This window comes from Hyalella azteca, unplaced genomic scaffold (assembly GCF_000764305.2).
Source record: "Hyalella azteca isolate HAZT.00-mixed unplaced genomic scaffold, Hazt_2.0.2 contig13827, whole genome shotgun sequence".
NCBI lineage: Eukaryota > Metazoa > Arthropoda > Malacostraca > Amphipoda > Hyalellidae > Hyalella > Hyalella azteca.
In genome coordinates, this window is record NW_025943734.1 from 40,862 (window position 1) to 61,589 (window position 20,728).

A 20,728-nucleotide genomic window follows, 5' to 3' on the forward strand; every position below is an offset into this window, starting at 1 on the left:
ATTACAAGCTCTCCCGTTAACTTTCCACAGCTCACCGTGTAAAATCTGTCTCTTATACACATCTAGATGTGTATAAGAGACAGGTAATAAAGTGCCTCAAATAAGATGAAGTTTCTTCTAATTTATGTGCAACATCGAGTTGCTCGAAGTAAATACTTTAATTTTTAGTGAAAACTTTTAACGAAGAATGGCTTTTGGGAAATATCTTGAATGTCGTAAGATTAACGTGCTATGGTTGAGTGATTAACTATAATCTTATTTGATTTTGGAAGTTGATATATAGATATATAATCAATAATCAATTGATATTGAAAATTGCTAAATACCAATCAATATAATATGTATAATATAATTGTTTTCATTATTTAAGTCTTGTTGAAGTAAGTCAAAGTCATTTTGTGAAAAGCCATCATATTTATCTTTATCTACAATACATTACGTATCTTCAGCTACGACTCATGACGTATCTTTATCTACACATTATCTTTTATCTCCACAAGATTCAATATTTTTTATTGAACTCATTCTCTGCGCTATATTAATGCTGTGATATACAAATGACTAATAGAATAGTTCCTTGTTTACAACGCTATGTCATTTTTGCCATATAACACAACGGTAGCACCCAAAGTATATTGTATATGCAATAAATATAATGATTTAACTGATGCCTTACTATTTTGACCTGCATACTGGACCACAGACTTGAAATGCAGTTAATTCTCTGCTTTGAATTTTCCCCTTAATTTCTGTATTTTTCGTAGGTTCTTACGTATCAGAGATCATTCTTGATTATCTTCGAGATCATTCTCCTACGTCAGGAAGACGTAGGATATCATTCTCCTACTTCCTACTCGTTTAATGCTGATAATGCTACCTTATTATTATTAATTTCCGATTGCGAGACTTGGAAGAGATCGCGAGACTAGGAATAGGTCCGATCGAGACTAGGAATAGACCCAAGCTTAGTTCTTAGTAAAGCATTTTAGCACATAAATGTGCAATGTTCTTTATCGGCTATACTTCGCGGGTTTCAAAAAAGCGCTAATTGATTTTTCTGACCCAAGATCCATCGCGCGATGAACTCAGAACACGTCTGGTGTTCTTCAATCTACACACGTACAGAGGAGTACACTACAGTGGAGTACAGAGAGGGTGTAATCCATTTTCTACAGTTTTGATAAAACAATAGAATATTATAAATAATGAGTAACTTTAACAGATTGAAGTTTGATAAAATATAATTTGAATTAACTGCTAAGGCGAGTAATCTTACTAATTCACTGGTACTGAGCATATCTGAAGTCCCGCTGCCAGTGGACTGCCAGTGCGGTCATGGTTGAACTATATAATAGCGGTTTCAGCTTTTATTAGGCCGTAGGCCTGTCGCCTATTCTTNGGGCCACCCGGAAGGTTGACCCACGAGGATTTCCGTCTTCCAGTTCAGCTTTTTTGTTACGTCACAGAGAGCCAGAAACTTAAACAATCCCGTCATTCCCATGACGGATTGGTTGATTGGTTTGATCGCATTTCAGTGATTGGTTAATGCCCGTGACGTCACTGAGATCAGTGACGTAACGGGCGAACAACGAACTGCAACCGCAAAAATGAGCTTTTCATGGGTCAACTTCATATTAATTCAACCAAAAGTGCGGTGTCTTCTGCAGATTGCTGTGTCTGTTCCCGTATGTGAATTCTCTTGTTCATTTTTTATCTGGTTTGAACTTTTGTTCGCTTCTATAAAATACAATCTGGTTCACGTTACTGCTGTCTGTCTATGATGTTGCTTTAATAATGCATAGCTCGATGCTTTCCAGCGCCGTAACGAGCAAGCACTGCACCTCTTCTGACACATATTTCGCTATACAAAGCGCTTCTCACTCCAAAATTTTACTACGATTTATTATAATATTTAAAGCCACTTAGCTGGATTTTTGTGCACTCGTACCAAGACGACTGACAACAAGCAAATTTTTCTAGAGTAACTAATCAAAAATTTCAGGGCAATGCCTGAATTAGATATTCCAACGAGGAATCAATAAGTTAAGTGTCGCCGAACTCACGTTAAATCCCACCAAAAAACAAAAGTGTAAGATCGTTTACTGATTTTCAATAAGATCTGGTAAATGCATTGTTAGAATAATTAATGCACGTTGATGCCAACTCATCCGCTGGATTAGTGATACAATTTCTGGCAGAAAGTAATAGTTTTGTAGCAAAGCCTGCGTCCATCGCAGGTAAGGGTAGCGAAAGAGCGTAATAAAAAGCTAGTGAAGTATTGTTGCTTGCAAGATCAATTATTTGGTGTTAATATCAGCAGCCATGCCTCAGAATATGCTGTGATAAATAGACTAAATTAATAAATTGAATATAAATATAGAATTTATAATATAATATTTATAACTTATTGCAATATAAGTTATATAACTCTACTTGCGTAAACATTTCTCAGTGCCCAGCTTCTGAAAATTGAACTCGCACCAGCACCAAAGTATCACAAATCACGGCCAAGAATTCATTGTAGCTCTGATATCAACAAAACGAATTTCTCGTAGGGAATAGTTTTATAATCAAAAACGTTTATAAACAGTGTGGACGTCTGTAGCAGGTTGAGAGCTGTTATACTTCAGAGCTGTTCACTGGATCGACACTTCTCTGAACTCGCCTGCGCAACTGTCCCAATCATAATTCTGGAATAGTTTCCTCGATTGCGTCATTTATTTATCAATGCATTCCATTAATCCCGCATTTATCAAAAGAATTACTTTACAAATATCTGAACCGTCGCTGAAACATGCGCCTCAGAAAGTTATATTGGTTTTGTGCGTCGTCATTCGTCAATATATTCGTATATCATCAAAATTTCCATGGATTGATTTCCTCTCCGTTTCTTAGCGTAAACAATTATTCTGACAACAAAACTGCTTTTGAATTGCTTTGCAAGAATTAGTGCCTACTGAATTAGTGCATACATGCGTATACATTGCATTCATGCGTATATACATAACCGACGCTTATACATTATATTAGATTGAAATTTTCAAGAGAAATTTGTCTAATTTTTTCTATATATTTTAAGGTATCAGTTGGCCACTAAAATGAATGCACAGAAAGTGCACAAATATGCCACTGATAACTTGCACGTAGTTATGGTATCGGGCCACAAGCTATTACAAGCTCTCCCGTTAACTTTCCACAGCTCACCGTGTAAAATGAATAAAACACCATTTGAATATTTTATCTTAAGAACCCTGATGATCAACGGCGTTTGTTGTCAAAATTACAACATTCTTTCGTATATGATTTTCTACTATGAGTTTCGTTCATGCTGAGTTCAAACGACGATGTTACAGGTTTTGATTTGGGGTGAAAATTGCCACATAACCTAAACTAGCGAAGCCCTGATTCTTTTAATTGAAAAATTTACCGTTGTCATTACCGGGCCAATATTGAGAAATTGGTAAATTGAAATAGTTATGGTTTCCATGTTTTTCCATATGTGCTGTCTATATATGTGCTGTCACGTACATATGTGCTGTCGTATATGTGATGTCTAGCCCGCGTGAATTCTTTTGATTTCGCCCTCGTTCCCGACTTATACGGCCATACGCGGAATCCAATACATGAACGTTGTAATACATAAATATACATATTCACTGAGCATTATCTTCTCAGTACAGAAAGCATATCTATAAAAACTTGCGAAATGAGGTTACAGTTATTTTGTAATCTTGAATTGTTTCTGTGCAACTGTTCATTGAATTTTTGGCCTTGATAATAGAATTCATGTTAAATTTGTTTTACTTTTGAACATAAAGTTATGAACGGAAATATATGATCATTTTATTTGTAGAGGGCGGACAATTGTGAGCTTCAGCAGCAGAGATGGAATTTATATTGCCAAGTGAATATTTTTGACAGTATAGTTGGGGAAACTCTAACGAATATGATTTCCATATACGCTGTAGAGGAAGCCTTCGGAAATTGTGAGTCAATCAATGTCGGTCGCGCACTTCTGAATTACCGGCTATAGAAAGATATGCAATGAGGTAAATTTTTGAAGATAACCCAAACTAAAACCATAAATAATTTTTTTTTCAAATCTTCACATTCGATCAAACTGCGCATGCGACCAAACTTTGCCTGCTGAGCTCAAAGGCATCTTTACTCGTGTCTGCAACTCTGTTAGAATGACAACTCACTGACTTATGTAAAAACGCATCAAGTGCCAATTTTTAACACAAAATCACTGCCATTGCAGTTTTAATATATAAAATGATTCATAATGGCGTCGTTCTGAGGGGCTTTGATACTGAATCCAGTCGATGGCTATGATGTTGGTCGCCCTGAGATTAATAATGATTTAGTTAATGATCAAATCGTTTTCTAATAGGTCGCTGAAAGTTTACATGTTCAGTAGTCCTGGGTCGGGTTCCATGATTCCCACAGTAGGTAGCAAGAAAACGTGAGTGAGTGTTTACTTACCGTATATAATTTGTTGTACCTATACCTGTGATCGTGGCAGGTAGGGGTTGGAAACGTATTTAAGGAAGGTAAGATGCATTTTATAGTCGATCAGTCATAATTCCTGCATCCGTACCTCAAACATGACGATATTCTGTGATAAATAGACTAAATATAAAATTTATAATGAACGATTTCCAATATGACTCTACTTGCGTGAATATTTCTTAGTGCCCAGCTTCTGAAAATTGAACTCGCACCAGCACCAAAGTAAAAAGTCGCACCAACCCAGTGGTTAAGTTCAGAGTACCAAGATTGGCGCAGAGAATCGCGGTTTCGATCCCAGCTCTGCGTCAGTTTCGGTCAGTCAGAATCGGTGAGGAGGCCGGGCGGTTAAAGCACAGCAGTGAGTTGCGAGTTCGAGACCGCAGCAAGCTGTGAATGTTCTGTGATGTGAAAAATCACCGACAGGCCTACGGCCTAATAAGCGCTGAAACCGCTATTGTTATTATTATCGCAAATCACGGCCAAGAATTCATTGTAACTCTGATATCAACAAAATGAATTTCTTGTAGGGAATAGTTTTATAATCAAAAACGTTAATAAACAGTCTGGACGTCTGTAGCAGGTTGAGATCTGCTATACTTCAGAACTGTTCACTTGATCGACACTTCTTCGAACTTTACTGCGCAACTGTCCCAATCATAATTCTGCATTCGACATGGCGTAGTTATGGTATCGGGCCACAAGCTATTACAAGCTCTCCCGTTAACTTTCCACAGCTCACCGTGTAAAATTAATAAAACACCATTTGAATATTTTATCTTAAGAACCCTGATGATCAATCGGCGTTTGTTGTCAAAATTACAACATTCTTTCGTATATGATTTTCTGCTATAAGTTTCGTTCATGTTGAGTTCAAACGACGATGTTACATGTTTTGATTTGGGGTGAAAATTGCCACATAACCCTAAACTAGCGAAGCCCTGATTCTTCTAATTGAAAAAATTACCGTTGTCATTATCGGGCCAATTTCGAAATTTGTAAATTGAAATAGGCATGGTTTCTATGTTTTTTTTGGTGCTCATTCCTAACATTTCAGTACGAACCTGGTTTAGTGATCATTTTTCTGAAGAATATATAGATAAGGTGTGAGTTTAACTCCATTCAATGAAAAAGTCCAATATTTTCATCAATATTGTGTGTAACTAAGAATAGTTTGGCTATACCTTCCCTCTCGAATACATTTATAACCGTCTATATTCGCTTAAAGAGGCAGCATTCCATTTAACTAAGTGAAATACCATTTAGGGTAAAAATTTAAAGTCGAGGGACATTCGTAATAGAACTTGAAGCATCATTCATGTACGTGTGTTGTGTCGGCATCCTCGTTTGTTAAAGGCCTGTTCAATTTCGTAAAGTATAAAGTTATAATTTTGCTGTAACTATAAGAAAATAAAAATTTTTGAAATATGGCTGAAGCGTAAGTCTGTTCTTAATGTATTTTAGGTTGAGGCAGCCTGATTTTTTTTTACAATGTTTGTTGGAAATACCGGGACTCGAGTTATGACTCAGCTGTTTTGAACACAGAGTGTGGTGTGGGCATAGTGACAAACCAGAGATTTTTTAGAATCAGTTAATTTTTCATTTCCTCATTTACTCATGATTTAAACCAATTTCTAATGTATGATAATGCTGGTATCCATGATACTTTGCTTGTCTACTTCAATCGTCAGCTATGGAAAGATCGGGTTCCAAAGGCCGGATCCCTTGTGAATCAAGTCACGAAAAGTTCAAGAATCGGCAACAGGCCATGGGCCTCCTATTTCTTCAGCGCCGACACTTCTATTCTATTCTATTCTATTCTATTCTATTCTATAAGACTCAAAAATGAACTTGAGGGAGAGTCAAAAAAACTCTCTGCTTTGCCACTATGGGTGTGGGTGTGGGTCTGTGGTCTTTTCCTATCGTTATCTTACCTGGTTTAAACAATAGGTTTTTAAAATGATTCTTGCAGAGCAGTTTTTTTAAATCAGCCTTGTTGTGTAGGTAGTGCATTTTTGGGTAAGAAACTAGAATTTAATGTCCTTTATAAATTATAATAATCACTTTACTGCTGCTTGAACTTGGCAGTCTTTTGTCCAACATCAGCAGCAGCTGACCATCAGTGTGGAAATCCAGAGGGGTAATATATTAACTGGTAAACATAGCAAATTGGAAAGCAGGACCCAAAAATCTGGAATGTCCAGCACACTTTCACTTTCAGTCGATCATCATCACTGATGAGTCTCTGCAAGATGCCACAGCTGTTTCTTTGAAAAAAACAGTGCTTGCATCATCACAGTAACAAGAATCCAATCAACGCTTGAACGCGTCCAACGTAACAGTCNTGATAGCACAAGAGAAGAGTCAATCTCCCTACCGAAGAAACCTATTTCCACCGAGATAGAGTTTTATTTCGGAAGCCAGTATCTACAGGCTACAGCAAGAAATAACGCATCACCCCAAATAACACGCACACCAGGGAACGCGGACTGAAGACTTTCGATTTCTAATCTTCGGTCGTTTACAACAGTCGTACGGCTCAACGGAACTGCAACGGATCTCACCCTTTTTTTAAAACATCACATCAATCTCCCAACCGAAGAAACCTATTTCCACCGAGATAGAGTTTATTTCGGAAGCCAGTATCTACAGGCCACAGCAAGAAAGAACGCATCACCCCAAATAACACGCACACCAAGGAACGCGGACTGAAGACTTCCGATTTCTAATCTTCGCCGTCGCTTAGCCTTGGAAAACTCGCCACCCGCTGCGCAGTGGGCCTCACCATCTCCCAAATTTTCGGTGATGTACTCCGGGAAACTGTTAGAAACTATCTTATTTTCCGTAGAGTCATAGAAGTGAAATAACTGGGTAGATAGGTCGGGATAGGAGATATTTTGAGCACAAATGCTATGTCGGGAAATTCCCCTGTGTAACTCTGTCTGAGCTACATATTTTGGTGTGGCAGTATAGGACCATATTTCGTGTAAATCGTGCTCTGCCGACTGTCCAATTGTATTAGACTAGATTTTTCTATAATATAGTAACTATAGAATTTATCTCCATGTGTTGTCATTGTTCCTTTGCTAACTAGTTTGCTGTTCTGACTTTTAGAACCGTAAATCAATGCGCCGTTTACCGCCACTCTGGCAAAAAGTCAACCTGGCCAATTCCTAATTTATATCAGAAGATAGAAAATCGATGAGTTAACTCAATAAATTTATGACGAAAAATGGTATTTCAGATTTAAATTCGTGGCCAAGAGGACACATCACATGACACATGGCGATGTATCAGTGTTACGTAAAAGTCTATAAAGACAATGTTGCCATACCATTCCATTGGGAATTTCTGATGATGGCTATGTCAAGACATATTTTATTTACAAAAGATTTCGCACACATAAACTATTTTTCCATCAATTAGAATGAAATTATCTCTGACTCCTTTCAATAACTGTAGAACCTCTAATCTATTGGCGCACTATTAGTATATATAGAATAAGCAAAACCTGCCATCTAACACTAATACTTGATTACTTCATTCGTCATAGGTTCAATTTCTGAGGACTTTGTTCTTCACCACTTGCGTCACGTCCGGACAGAATAATTGATTACCTAGATACAAAAGGTAAACAAACGATGGTCGGATGTTGCCATAAGGTATTTGTAGAAAATTTCTTCTAAAATGAATTTCTATATTTTTATTTTGGAAAATTTCCATATAAAGGAAAATCATATATTGTTGATGATAATTAAATGCATATCAGATATTTTGAGTTATTTGTTGGTTCCTTGACAAACTTTATATGCGCCAACTTCTGCTTGGGGTGTGATGGATGACCAGAATCTGCACGAACGCCTGCACGAAGAAAAAATATTTAGATGACTGTGCGCGAGCTGCGCCAACCATTTGGTTAAAAAAACTTGATATGCGCAGGAAAATTCCCCGAAAACCTGCATTATCCTGAGTGTGGTAATTAAGTAGTGTTCAATATTCAATAGTGTTCTAATTCCAAGCTGTGTCGTATTCCAATACAGCTCACACAGCGATCGGAATTCGAACACAGGGGTGTCGGAATTACGAATTAGTAGAGTTTGAAGCGCAACCGGAATTAGTCTCACAAAATGCCAAATTTAGTCTCACACAGTGTCGGAATATAGGGATTTGGTAGGTTTGCATTCTAAAGGCTTTTAAATAAATATGGCAACAGTTTGTGATGTTTCATCGTTGCTGGCGCGTAGTGCGGTGTTTTGAGAGTGACGTAAAGCAAACAGAACTCGAGTTGCGCATACGGTGACTTTAAAGTGCTGCAAGCAACTTTGATAGTATATCCAATACTCTCCACGCACTGCAACTGATTTCGGGACAAGCTTCACTGCATCCTGATCCATCTGGCATGCCGGAACCCTCACCCTGTGCGCTTGCAGTCTTTCAGATTAGCAGTAATTTCTAAAATGCAATAGTTTCACACCAAATGTGTGGGCAAGATCTTCAGAAGGCGTAAATTTTGTTGCGAATGCATCGCCAAATATCTCTCAATATTTACCCACTTTCTGCACTGTGGATCACAGGCTTTTTTGTCTCTTGCTAGAGTGGCTTCTTTTAGAATAAGTTTGACTCTGTTGAGCATGGCATTACATTAGTTGAAGTGTGAAAACTAATTCACCTCCAAGCAAGATTAGAATTTTCCTACTTATCTTTAAAATTTTGTGGCTCCAAAGTGACATTTTCTTATTATATCATGTTTGGAATGTTGTGAGCAGTTGTGCCCATAGGCAATTCATAGTGGCAAACCAGTGATTTTTTAGAATCAGTTCATTTTTAATTTTCTTATTTACTCAAGATTTAAACCAATATCTTATGTATGATGCTGATATCCATACTTTGCTGGTATACTTATACGACTTAAAATTGAACTTGGAGAGTCTAGAAAACTCTCTGCTTTGCCGCTATGGCCATATTGGCAGAAACTATATATGTATATTTATTTTAACCAGTTCATTCCAAATTTCCTGTTCTATTTCTAGATTGTTTTTCTTTTCTTCAATATCTTTTAAATTTTTATATTAACATTCATGATACCTAGGAATATAAAGGCAACAAAAATACCACAAAAACTTGCCAGTTCTTTATAAGAGAAAATGTTTTGGAGTCCAGTTCCATTGTCAGTTCATAACAAAATCCCTACACAGATCCAATTAATTATCAAAATGAAATCCATCGTCAGGTATTAATAGGGAAACAACAAGCAAATGACAACATGAAATGAACACTAGTAAACAGGCCTATCTGTTTGCTATTTATGGTAGGAAAGAAGCTAAAAACAACATTGAGACCAGGCTTATGTTTGAATATATACAGGGATCAGGTCAATCTGTTTGTGCCTTTTTAGATGTATTGTAACTTATGAAACAAATAATTTATCTATTTTTTGATTATTGTTATTGCCCTTTTATGTCAGCCATCACAATTTAATCACCATATATCCTTCAGGGCTGACTTATCTACGGCCATCCTTAAGGACAAGAAGCGGCCCAACAGGCTAGTGGTTGAAGATGCAGTCAATGACGACAACTCGGTGGTGGCGCTGGGCCAGGCAAAGATGGACGAACTGCAGCTCTTCCGTGGCGACACAGTCCTGCTCAAGGGCAAGAAGCGCAAGCAGACTGTCTGCATCGTCCTCAGTGACGAGAACTGCCCTGATGACAAAATCCGCATGAACAGAGTTGTGAGTGGGGGAACTATACAAGTTATGTCTTATATTATGTGTGCTGTAATTATGGAAGTGTGAGTGTTGTGAGTGTTAAAACAAGCAATAAATGATATTTTCCTATGTTAATGCTAGATGTGTGATAAACTAGAGTAGTGAATGGTCCGAGTATGAAGGTTGTGAACATTTGTGGGTTAAGATGGGATAGTTGGGAATAGCTGTGGGCTAAGATGGATAGTTGGGAATAGCTGTGGGTTAAGATGTGATGGTTGGGAATAGCTGTGGGCTAAGATGAGATAGTTGGGAATAGCTGTGGGTTAAGATGGATAGTTGGGAATAGCTGTGGGTTAAGATGTGATAGTTGGGAATAGCTGTGGGCTAAGATGGATAGTTGGGAATAGCTGTGGGTTATGATGCGATAGTTGGGAATAGCTGTGGGCTAAGATGAGATAGTTGGGAATAGCTGTGGGCTAAGATGGATAGTTGGGAATAGCTGTGGGACTTGAGCAGATGAACAACAACCTGCTAGGGTGGCTGGCTGACTTGAATATAAGCTATCCTAAATATATTCAATGGAAATGGCTGATCATCTAAATGATGGCAGGTGCGCAACAACCTGCGGGTGAGGCTGGGTGACGTGGTGTCGGTGCAGCCGTGCCCTGACGTCAAGTATGGCAAGCGCATCCACGTGTTGCCCATTGACGACACCATTGAGGGACTCTCTGGCAACATTTTTGAGGTCTGCACTTTTTTATTGATTAATGATGCTTGTGCATTGCTTACACTTGTATCTTGCTTGTACATCATTATATAATGTTATATATATTATTATATATTGCAATATTATTATATCTATTTCGTTTTTGTTGAATGAATACATTTTATTTTTTATCACTTTTATCAATCACAAGAAAATTTTGTACTGTTGGAAAAAGACCCTTGTTTAATATTATGGGTTGTGAGAAGTTTCAATTTCTGTATTTGTTATTATTGGTTGAAATGTAAGCACTGCTGGAGCAGGTAACCAAGTTAACCCTGTACTGCAGGTATACCTGAAGCCCTACTTCCTGGAGGCATACCGCCCCATCCACAAGGGGGACCTGTTCATGGTGCGGGGGGGCATGCGGGCCGTGGAGTTCAAGGTGGTGGAGACGGACCCGGCCCCTTACTGCATCGTGTCCCAGGACACCGTCATCTACTGCGAGGGCGAGCCTGTCAAGCGTGAGGTATTAGTTACCCTAGTTACTTGAAATGCTCTTCTTATTCAGGGTAACTAGCCTGTCAAGCACAGGGTATGGGTAACCTTGTTACTTTTGTTACCCTAGTTAACATAATTTAGGGTAATCTAGTTATACTGGTTGAGGGCGGATTTCAGTAATTGAATATTTTAACTCACAGGCCAGCTTGAGTTATAGGACTTATGTTACAGGTGTAATTTCACCTATAAACAAAGTGTCTTTGCTGCAACCAACATGTTTGGCTTGCCGTGCATTTTTGTATGCAAATTTGACTATTGTTTATGGTGCTGTTTATAAGTAATTTAAATCTTAATTGCGGTGCTGTGATGTAACACCAACCTATGCCCGTAGGAGGAGGACGAGAGCCTGAACGAGGTTGGCTACGACGACATCGGAGGCTGTAGGAAGCAGATGGCACAGATCAAGGAGATGGTCGAGCTGCCCCTCCGTCACCCCTCCCTCTTCAAGGCCATCGGGGTCAAGCCCCCCAGGGGCATCCTGCTCTACGGNCGTCTCCAGACTGTGATTGTTGTGATGTCTTCGTCTCCAGACTGTGATTGTTGTGATGTCTTCGTCTCCAGACTGTGATTGTTGTGATGTCTTCGTCTCCAGACTGTGATTGTTGTGATGTCTTCGTCTCCAGACTGTGATTGTTGTGATGTCTTCGTCTCCAGACTGTGATTGTTGTGATGTCTTCGTCTCCAGACTGTGATTGTTGTGATGTCTTCGTCTCCAGACTGTGATTGTTGTGATGTCTTCGTCTCCAGACTGTGATTGTTGTGATGTCTTCGTCTCCAGACTGTGATTGTTGTGGTGTCTTCGTCTCCAGACTGTGATTGTTGTGATGTCTTCGTCTCCAGACTGTGATTGTTGTGATGTCTTCGTCTCCAGACTGTGATTGTTGTGATGTCTTCATCTCCAGACTGTGATTGTTGTGATGTCTTCGTCTCCAGACTGTGATTGATTGTGGGATTGTGATGTCGGGTTGATTATGATGTGTTCAGTTTAATTTAATACCCCTATATAATTCCAGCCTGGAGGGAGGCTAAGGCTTCTATCACCCATGTAGGGGGATGAAGGTTGCAATGTAGACTTTGCTATTATAAAAATTAGTAAGGAAATTTATAAGTAAAATAAGTAAAAATATAATGAAATTTACATTTCCTTTGAGCTATACTGTCTAGTTGGCCTCAACCTGGAGTGTGGATGTCATCTCTTGTATTTCATGTGGTGTTAATAAGCTTTTTAGCGCATTTTCTCATTTATGGAAAAAATGTGCTATTGTGCTCGCCATGTCCGTCACTTCTGTACGTCCGTCCATCCGTCTGTCTGTCCGTGACTTCACGTTTTCGTCGACGAGAAAATGCGCTCGCTGTCACTCACTGCAGTGAGTACTGAGTTATATTTTTTTATTCTTGATGCAAGAAGTGGAAATATTTACTTACGTCGCATTAAACATCACTCTGAGATTGTGCTCAAGGTTATTGACCTCTGCCAATGAGGTCTTGATATAGTTTCACTATATTTTTGGAATGAAAACATGTTAGGTCCTAGAGCAAATTTAAGTAACATTGAACGTATTTAGAATGCAGTTTTAATGTCTTGCCATCATTTAGGTACACTATTACTGGAATCCTCCCCGTGTGATCATACATGACATAAAAGTTGATGAAGGAAACTTAACTTACAGTTTTCCTAAACCAATACATTCAGAATTTTATCAGCTTTAATTTTCTCCATACAATGCATGCCTCACCCCTCCCATGCCCACACTATTGACAAACCCCTATATAATTCCAGCCTTGGGAGGGAGGCTAAGGCTTCTCTCCCCCATGTAGGGGGATGACGGTATCAATGTAGGCTTTGCTATTATAAAAATTAATGAGGAAATTTTATGAGGAAAATAAGTAAAAATTATAAGGAAATTTACATTTCCTTTGAGCTATACTGTCTAGTGGGCCACAACCTGGAGTGTGGATGTCGTCTCTTATATTTCATGTGGTGTTCATGAGCTTTTTTCATTCTTAGTGCAGAGAGTGGACATTTTTACATGTGGTGTTTATAAACTTTTTTATTCGTGATGCGGAGAGTGGAAATATTTAATTACGTTACGTTATATTAAAAATCACTCTGAGATTGTGCTCAAGGTTTTTGACCTCTGCCAATGAGGTCTTGATATAGTATCAGTATATTTTTAGAATGAAAACATGTTAGGTCTTAGAGAGAATTTAAGTAACATTGAACGTATTTAGAATGCAGTTATAATGTCTTTGCATCATTTAGATACACTATTACTGGTACACACTCGAGTGCAATCCTCCCGGTGTGATCATACATGACATTAAAGGTGATGAAGGAAAATCATAGTTTTCCTTATGCAATACACTCGGCATTTTATCAGCTTTAATTCTATCCATACACTGCATGCCGTCTGTTTGACTGCCCAGCGTCTCCATGTATTTTGCTGCTCTAGCTTCATTTAGTATTGAGTTTTGTGTTGCATTGACAGACGCGGTATTGAATTTCATGTATAATTGACTGATTATCTTTTCAATTAAATGTGTAGAGACAAATTATCCATTGAGTTGCATATGACATGTCGCTGGTTGCAGGCACGGGCAAGACGCTGATCGCGCGGGCGGTCGCCAACGAGACGGGCTCGTTCTTCTTCCTGATCAACGGCCCTGAGATNGTAGTGGTGAATAGCTGTGGTGAACAAGAGGGAGAAGGTGATGATGGGTAGTGGTGAATAGCTGTGGTGAACAAGAGGGAGAAGGTGATGATGGGTAGTGGTGAATAGCTGTGGTGAACAAGAGGGAGAAGGTGATGACGGGTGGTGAACAAGAGGAAGAAGTTGATGATGGGTGGTGAACAAGAGGGAGAAGATGATGATGGGTGGTGAACAAGAGGGAGAAGGTGATGACGGGTGGTGGTGAATGGCTGTGGTGAACAAGAGGGAGGAGGTGATGACGTCAGTTGTTAATGAGTCTAATTAGTAATTAGCGCCCAGAAGGGAAAAGATGATGGTTATTGACAAGTAGTCAAGTTGTTCATAATGAAGGTAATAAGTTATTATGTTCAATTTGTTGCTCATTGCCACCTTCTTTAATGAATATTGTTAACTATAGCAATTGCTATAGAGAATACAAGCCCGTCTCATTGTCCGAGACTAATATTTATTGTTGTTTTGCGTCTCTTTTTTTCAACTATGTATTTGGTCTGTACATTCATTCAGTTTATTTTCTTCAGAAAATGATCAATTTCCTGGTTGTTACCAACTTTTTACCTTCAAATTCTCACTTGGTATTGCTAAATTTCTTTATCCCGCAGACGCACGGTGAGGTGGAGCGTCGCATTGTGTCACAGCTGCTGACTCTGATGGACGGTCTGAAGCAGCGCGCCCACGTCATCGTGATGGCGGCCACCAACCGCCCCAACAGCATTGACCCTGCCCTGCGACGCTTTGGTCGCTTTGACAGAGAAGTCGACATCGGAATCCCAGACCAGACCGGTCGGCTTGAGGTCCTGCGCATCCACACGAAGAACATGAGGCTTGCAGAGGATGTGGAGCTGGAGCAGGTGGCTGCGGAGACCCATGGGCATGTGGGTGCGGATCTTGCGGCTCTGTGCTCTGAAGCTGCCCTGCAGCAGATCAGGGAGAAGATGGATCTTATCGATATGGAAGACGATCAGATTGACGCAGAGGTGCTGAACTCCCTTGCTGTTACAATGGAGAACTTCAGGTAAGGGGCCTTATGTCTAATGCATGTAGTATAGATATAACATAGTGCATGTAGTATAGATGAGTAAAGAGGCCTTATGTCTAATGCACACCCAAGACCAAGGGTGTGTGATTTCGTGATTTCTTCCTATTTTCGATCATTACATGATAGCATAGTTCATATTGGTAGTATAGATGATAGCAGTATTGTGAATGCTGATGATTTATGACCAAGGTGATGTGATCTATTCTAGAGCAAATAGTGAAGCTGGTAGTAATGTGGTTGCAAATGATTGAGGTGACAATATCTGAACATTGACCTGCCTTCATTAGATGTTGTTGGAGATCTTCAGATAAGGTAACTCTAGTTTGAATTAGTCAATATGGCGGTAATTGCTTCCTCTTATTGTGCAATTTTATACTATCATGTGATGTTGCAAGACTTGTTGTCTAAGATATATCACTCATCATTATATCTATTATACACTACCAATATATTCTCTGCTTTTATCAAATGCATTGTAAATAGTTTAACGCTCTCTCCCTAAGCTAGTCCTGTTAATTCTCCCTCCCATAGAACTCCTCCTAACTCCCTCCCTCCCATAGAACTCCTAACTCCCTTCCTCCTTCAGGTTCGCCATGGGCAAGTCTTCACCTTCAGCCCTGCGCGAGACTGTGGTTGAGGTCCCCAACATCACATGGCAGGATGTAGGAGGCCTGGAGGGCGTGAAGCGTGAGCTGCAGGAGCTGGTGCAGTATCCTGTCGAGCATCCTGACAAGTTCCTCAAGTTTGGCATGACCCCCAGCAAAGGGGTGCTCTTCTACGGCCCCCCTGGCTGCGGCAAGACGCTGCTAGCCAAGGCTATCGCCAACGAGTGTCAGGCAAACTTCATCAGCATCAAAGGGCCTGAGCTCCTGACCATGTGGTTCGGAGAGAGCGAGGCTAACGTCAGGGACGTCTTTGATAAGGCAAGGTGGGTTCTTGTGACGTCAGGACGTCTTTGATAAGGCCAGGTGGGTTCTTGTGATGTCAGGCTAACGTCAGGGACGTCTTTGATAAGGCCAGGTGGGTTCTTGTGACGTCAGGACGTCTTTGATGAATAACAATTCTGACAACTCCAGATGTTCATTAGCTTCTAATACAGATGCCATTGCTTGTAAATAACATCTTGAACAATAAAGAGTGATAAAAAATATAATAAATAATAATAATAATAATTAAGGTACCTAAATGAAGATAACTAAGATATTGGTTATAAACAACAAACAATTCATTATTTGGAATATGAACGGATGATGAAATAATGTTACGTGACTTGGCAGGTCGGCGGCGCCGTGCGTGCTGTTCTTCGACGAGCTCGACAGCATCGCCAAGGCCAGGGGCGGCTCTGCTGGTGACGCGGGGGGCGCTGCTGACCGCGTCATCAACCAGGTGGGTCATCAACCAGGTGGGTCATCACATGCATAGTGGGTCATCACATGCAAGGTGGGTCATCACATGCAAGGTGAGTCATCATGTGCTAAGTGGGTCATCAACCAGGTGGGTCATCACATGTATAGTGGGTCATCACATGCAAGGTGGGTCATCACATGCNATACTGAAGGCCTGTCTCAGGAAGAGCCCAGCTAAACTAATATGAAATTAATGAGCTGCAATAATGTAGCTCTTTATAACATATCTTATTATATGAATATAATGATTGCAATGCCGGTGAAAAGACGTAACCGGGAGTTCCTAGCTCACAGCAGCAAGCGCTTCATTATTTTAATATTATCTCAGTATGTACATTATATTTATATCTGCACTATCATCTTCACTATCTTTCCTCATACTTCATCAATATTTGATGCTGCAGGACGTTGACCTGGACTTCCTGGCGCGCAGCACGAAGGGCTTCTCAGGCGCCGACCTCACCGAGATCTGCCAGCGCGCCTGCAAGCTCGCCATCCGCCAGGCCATCGAGATGGAGATACGCAGGGAGAAGGCCGGCAACGCTGACGACATGGAGGTGATTGTGATGAGTTATTAGATGATCTTGAATTGAAGGAAACTACCTAACTCATTGCTTTCCTCAACTAACTTCTTAATCCCCAAATCCCTTCTGTGCCTCCCAGATGGGCAAAAATTTCGTTCCTGAGATAACCTAAGAACACTTCGAGGAGGAGATAAAGTTCCCCCTCCAACCCTCTGTACCCCAATTAACCCCTTGTCCCCCGCTAGCCTGTACCCCTCAATGAAGCCCAGAACACCGTATAACCCCCAGATGGACGAGGACCCTGTCTCTGAGATCACAAAGGAACACTTCGAGGGAGTGATGAAGTTCCCCCTCCAACCCTCTTTACCCCAAATAACCCCTTGTCCCCTAGCTACCTATGCCCCCAACCAAGCCCCTGTAACCCCGTATAACCCCTCTTATGCCCCCCAGAAAAACGAAGATTTCTTCCATGAGATAACCAAAGAAAGTTTCGAGGAGGAGTTGAAGTCCCCCCCTCCAACCCTCTTTACCCCAAATAACCCCTTGTCCCGCAGCTAACCTGTACCCCACAATTAACCCCCTGTACCCCCGTATAACCCCCTCGTCCCCCCAGATGGACGAGGACCCAGGCAGCGGCAGCGGGACGGGCAGCGCTGGCGCCGCAGGAGGGGCGGGAGGTGCGGGCGGCACCGGGGGCTTTGGTGCCGACGGGGATGACGATGATTTGTACTCTTAAATAACTTGCATATAGATTAAGTTGTGTGGTCCTGGAGGCTGAGGTTCGTAGGTGAATGTAACCCTCGTGGACTCTGTGACATGTGTTAATTACCTTGGGTTTGTTATACACTACACATTGTAGGTTCAGCACCGTGCACAAATTCCTTAGAAATGCATATATGAATTAACGCCCACACGCACGGTTATTTACATAAAAGATTTCGGCACGAATACGTTGTGAGGAGTAAATAGAGATTAAAATATCTCAGGGTTTGTCCCTGATTTCATTCCAATTTTTCTTACAGGTTTCTTTCATTGATCAGGTTCATAGGAACATCATTTTTATATATCAAAAATGATATAATTTTTTTCCTGTCCATGCATAGCGCAAGTGGTGAAGAATTTATGGAATTTGAAGCTACACTGGGAGAAATGAGCGGCGTATTGTCAAAATAACTTCATTTTTTGCCTTTGAATGACCAAGTAATAGAAGGTATCTATGCTATGTCCTCTGTTTGCTCCGGCTGTGGGTTAGAGAGTGCGTCGGTTTTCGGACAAAATAACCCATTAATTTTTCAGATTGTAGTCTGTGATGTGAATAAGGGCTACACCGAAATTCAGTTGCTGTTTCTGTTTAAATTGTAACATTTCTCAAATTATTTCGTTTCGTTTCTTAGGAACTTCGTATCTTGTCGGTCATTGCAAGTCTTTCCATAATCTCTCAATTATCTTTATTTTCTATCTTACATCTTACTTCATTTTCTTGGGAGTGCATGTATATGCCACGCAAAGGAGTTATTCATTACACGAGTTTTGTTAAGATGGAAGTTTTTGTATTGAAGTTGAGCACACGTGTTACTGAAGGGAGCACACGTGTTACTGAAGGGAGCACACGTGTTACTGAAGGGAGCACACGTGTTACTGAAGGGAGCACACGTGTTCAATAGGCCTTGCTGTTTTGTGCAAGAAAATGAAGATCTTCATGCAATTTGTTTTCTTTCACCTGTTTTTCACTATTATTTGTCTAAGTACACGTAACGGTCGAGTTCTCGTCTGTGATTGGTCGGTTGAGCTTGAAAAAAAGTCTGATTGGCTAATGGGAGTTATAAACTCTAATTGAAGCCCGCAACCTAAGCCTACAGAATAAATGAAGGAATGAATACGGAAAGGCAATAGAAAATTTACATTTTTTAATTTTTTTAAGGTTGTGACAATAAATACTAGGAAGATAACCGCTGATCCCGACCCGTGATTGGTGCGTGCCGCTACACTCCATGTCCCAGCAACACGGCTACTGATTGGTGCGATCTTAGACCAATCACAAACAAGATGCCTTTTCCCTCCTGAATGCAGGGTGATTGGTAACGTAAAACCTAGCGAATATTTTCATTTGGAACTGAGATTGTGATTGGCAGCTCAAGGGGCCAATTGTAACGGACTGTGACAAGCCAATCAAGGGACCAATTGCAACGGGGATTGTGACTGGCCACTTATGGGACCAATTTTAAAATTGTTACGCGGACTGTGATTGGCCGCTCAAAGGAACAATAATTATTGTAACGTAAACTGTGATTGGCAGCTGTAGGAACGAATTGTAACGTGGATTGTGATTGATCGGCTCAAGGGAACAATTGTAACTTCAACTGTGACTGGCCACTCAAGGAACCAATTTTAAAATTGTTACGCGGACTGTGATTGGCCGCTCAAGGGACCAATTGTAACGCGGACCGTGATTGGCTCAAGGGACCAATCAAGTATACACAAAGATTATTTTATGATTACAGTGATAGGCGGGACAGCGTCTCTAGATAATCAAAACTAAGCAAGATAACTAAGATAAATATCAATACAGGTGACATAATGATAGATAACAAGAAATTCGAAGGTAAAAAACTTTGCAGACCTCGTAGAATTCACTAAGTGATTGAAGACATTAGATTTAATTTCATATATACATGTTTTGCAATGAAAAGAATTAAGTTATGAGGACTGGAACATGCAGGTCGACGTACATGTTAACAACATGCACAGCAACATNTACGGCTAAATTCGGACAGTCTCATTCAGTTATTATTGTCAAGCTATTATAACATTCCCCTTGTAATGCTATTCCTACGAGGATTGTAGGTCTAACAAAGGCGAAGTCTTATTCACAACGCTATTCCTACCAGGACTGTACAAGGCTATGATTGCAGTGCTATTCCTACGGAGAGTCAAGCAGAGGTTAGCTATTAACATATCACTCAAATAAATAAGTGGACTAAATTGTCCAAATATTGACACACTTTTGTACCCACCGCACGCACGTAGCACTGATACCAGCTTTTGCCGGGCCCAAACTGAGTCAAAAAATGGGCAAAAAAAGTGAATCTGTATTTGGGACAATGAGCCACTGATTGCTGTGAGTGTAACTGGACATGAAGGCACATCAAGTCTTCATGTTCATCAAATATGTTCAAGTTGAAATAAGTTAAGGTTGAAAGTTGAAATATGTTTGGGTTGAAAGTTGAAGTAGAAATAAGTTTGGGTTGAAAGTTGAAGTTGAAATAAGTTTGGGTTGAAAGTTGAAGTTGAAATAAGTTTGTGTAGAAAGTTGAGGTTGAAATATGTTTAGGTTGAAAGTTGAAATATGTTTATGTTGACAGTTGAAGTTGAAATAAGTTTGGGTTGAAAGTTGAAACAAGTTTGTGTTGAAAGCTGAAGTTGAAATAAATTAAGGTTGAAAATTGAAGTTGAAATATGTTATAAAAATATGAAGGTTGAAGTTGAAACATGTTTGGGGTGAAAGTTGAATGTTTAGGTTACATCAAAAATTTCCCTGAACAACAAAATAATCAACACGGCAAGTGCAGCG

General features: G+C 40.1%; 1 protein-coding gene across 1 annotated transcript; it reads left to right on the forward strand.

Moving 5' to 3' along the window:
• Positions 1-5,803: 5,803 nt before the first annotated feature.
• Positions 5,804-18,857, forward strand: LOC108672390 (transitional endoplasmic reticulum ATPase-like). The gene is given in 13 exon segments (XM_047883846.1): positions 5,804-5,947; positions 10,006-10,240; positions 10,827-10,961; positions 11,269-11,448; positions 11,812-11,974; positions 14,070-14,236; positions 14,791-15,203; positions 15,814-16,155; positions 16,505-16,648; positions 16,692-16,806; positions 17,038-17,190; positions 17,446-17,574; positions 17,771-18,857. Coding segments are annotated over 13 exon segments (2,310 nt in total). The 5' UTR covers positions 5,804-5,936; the 3' UTR covers positions 17,894-18,857.
• The last annotated feature ends 1,871 nt before the right edge of the window (positions 18,858-20,728 follow it).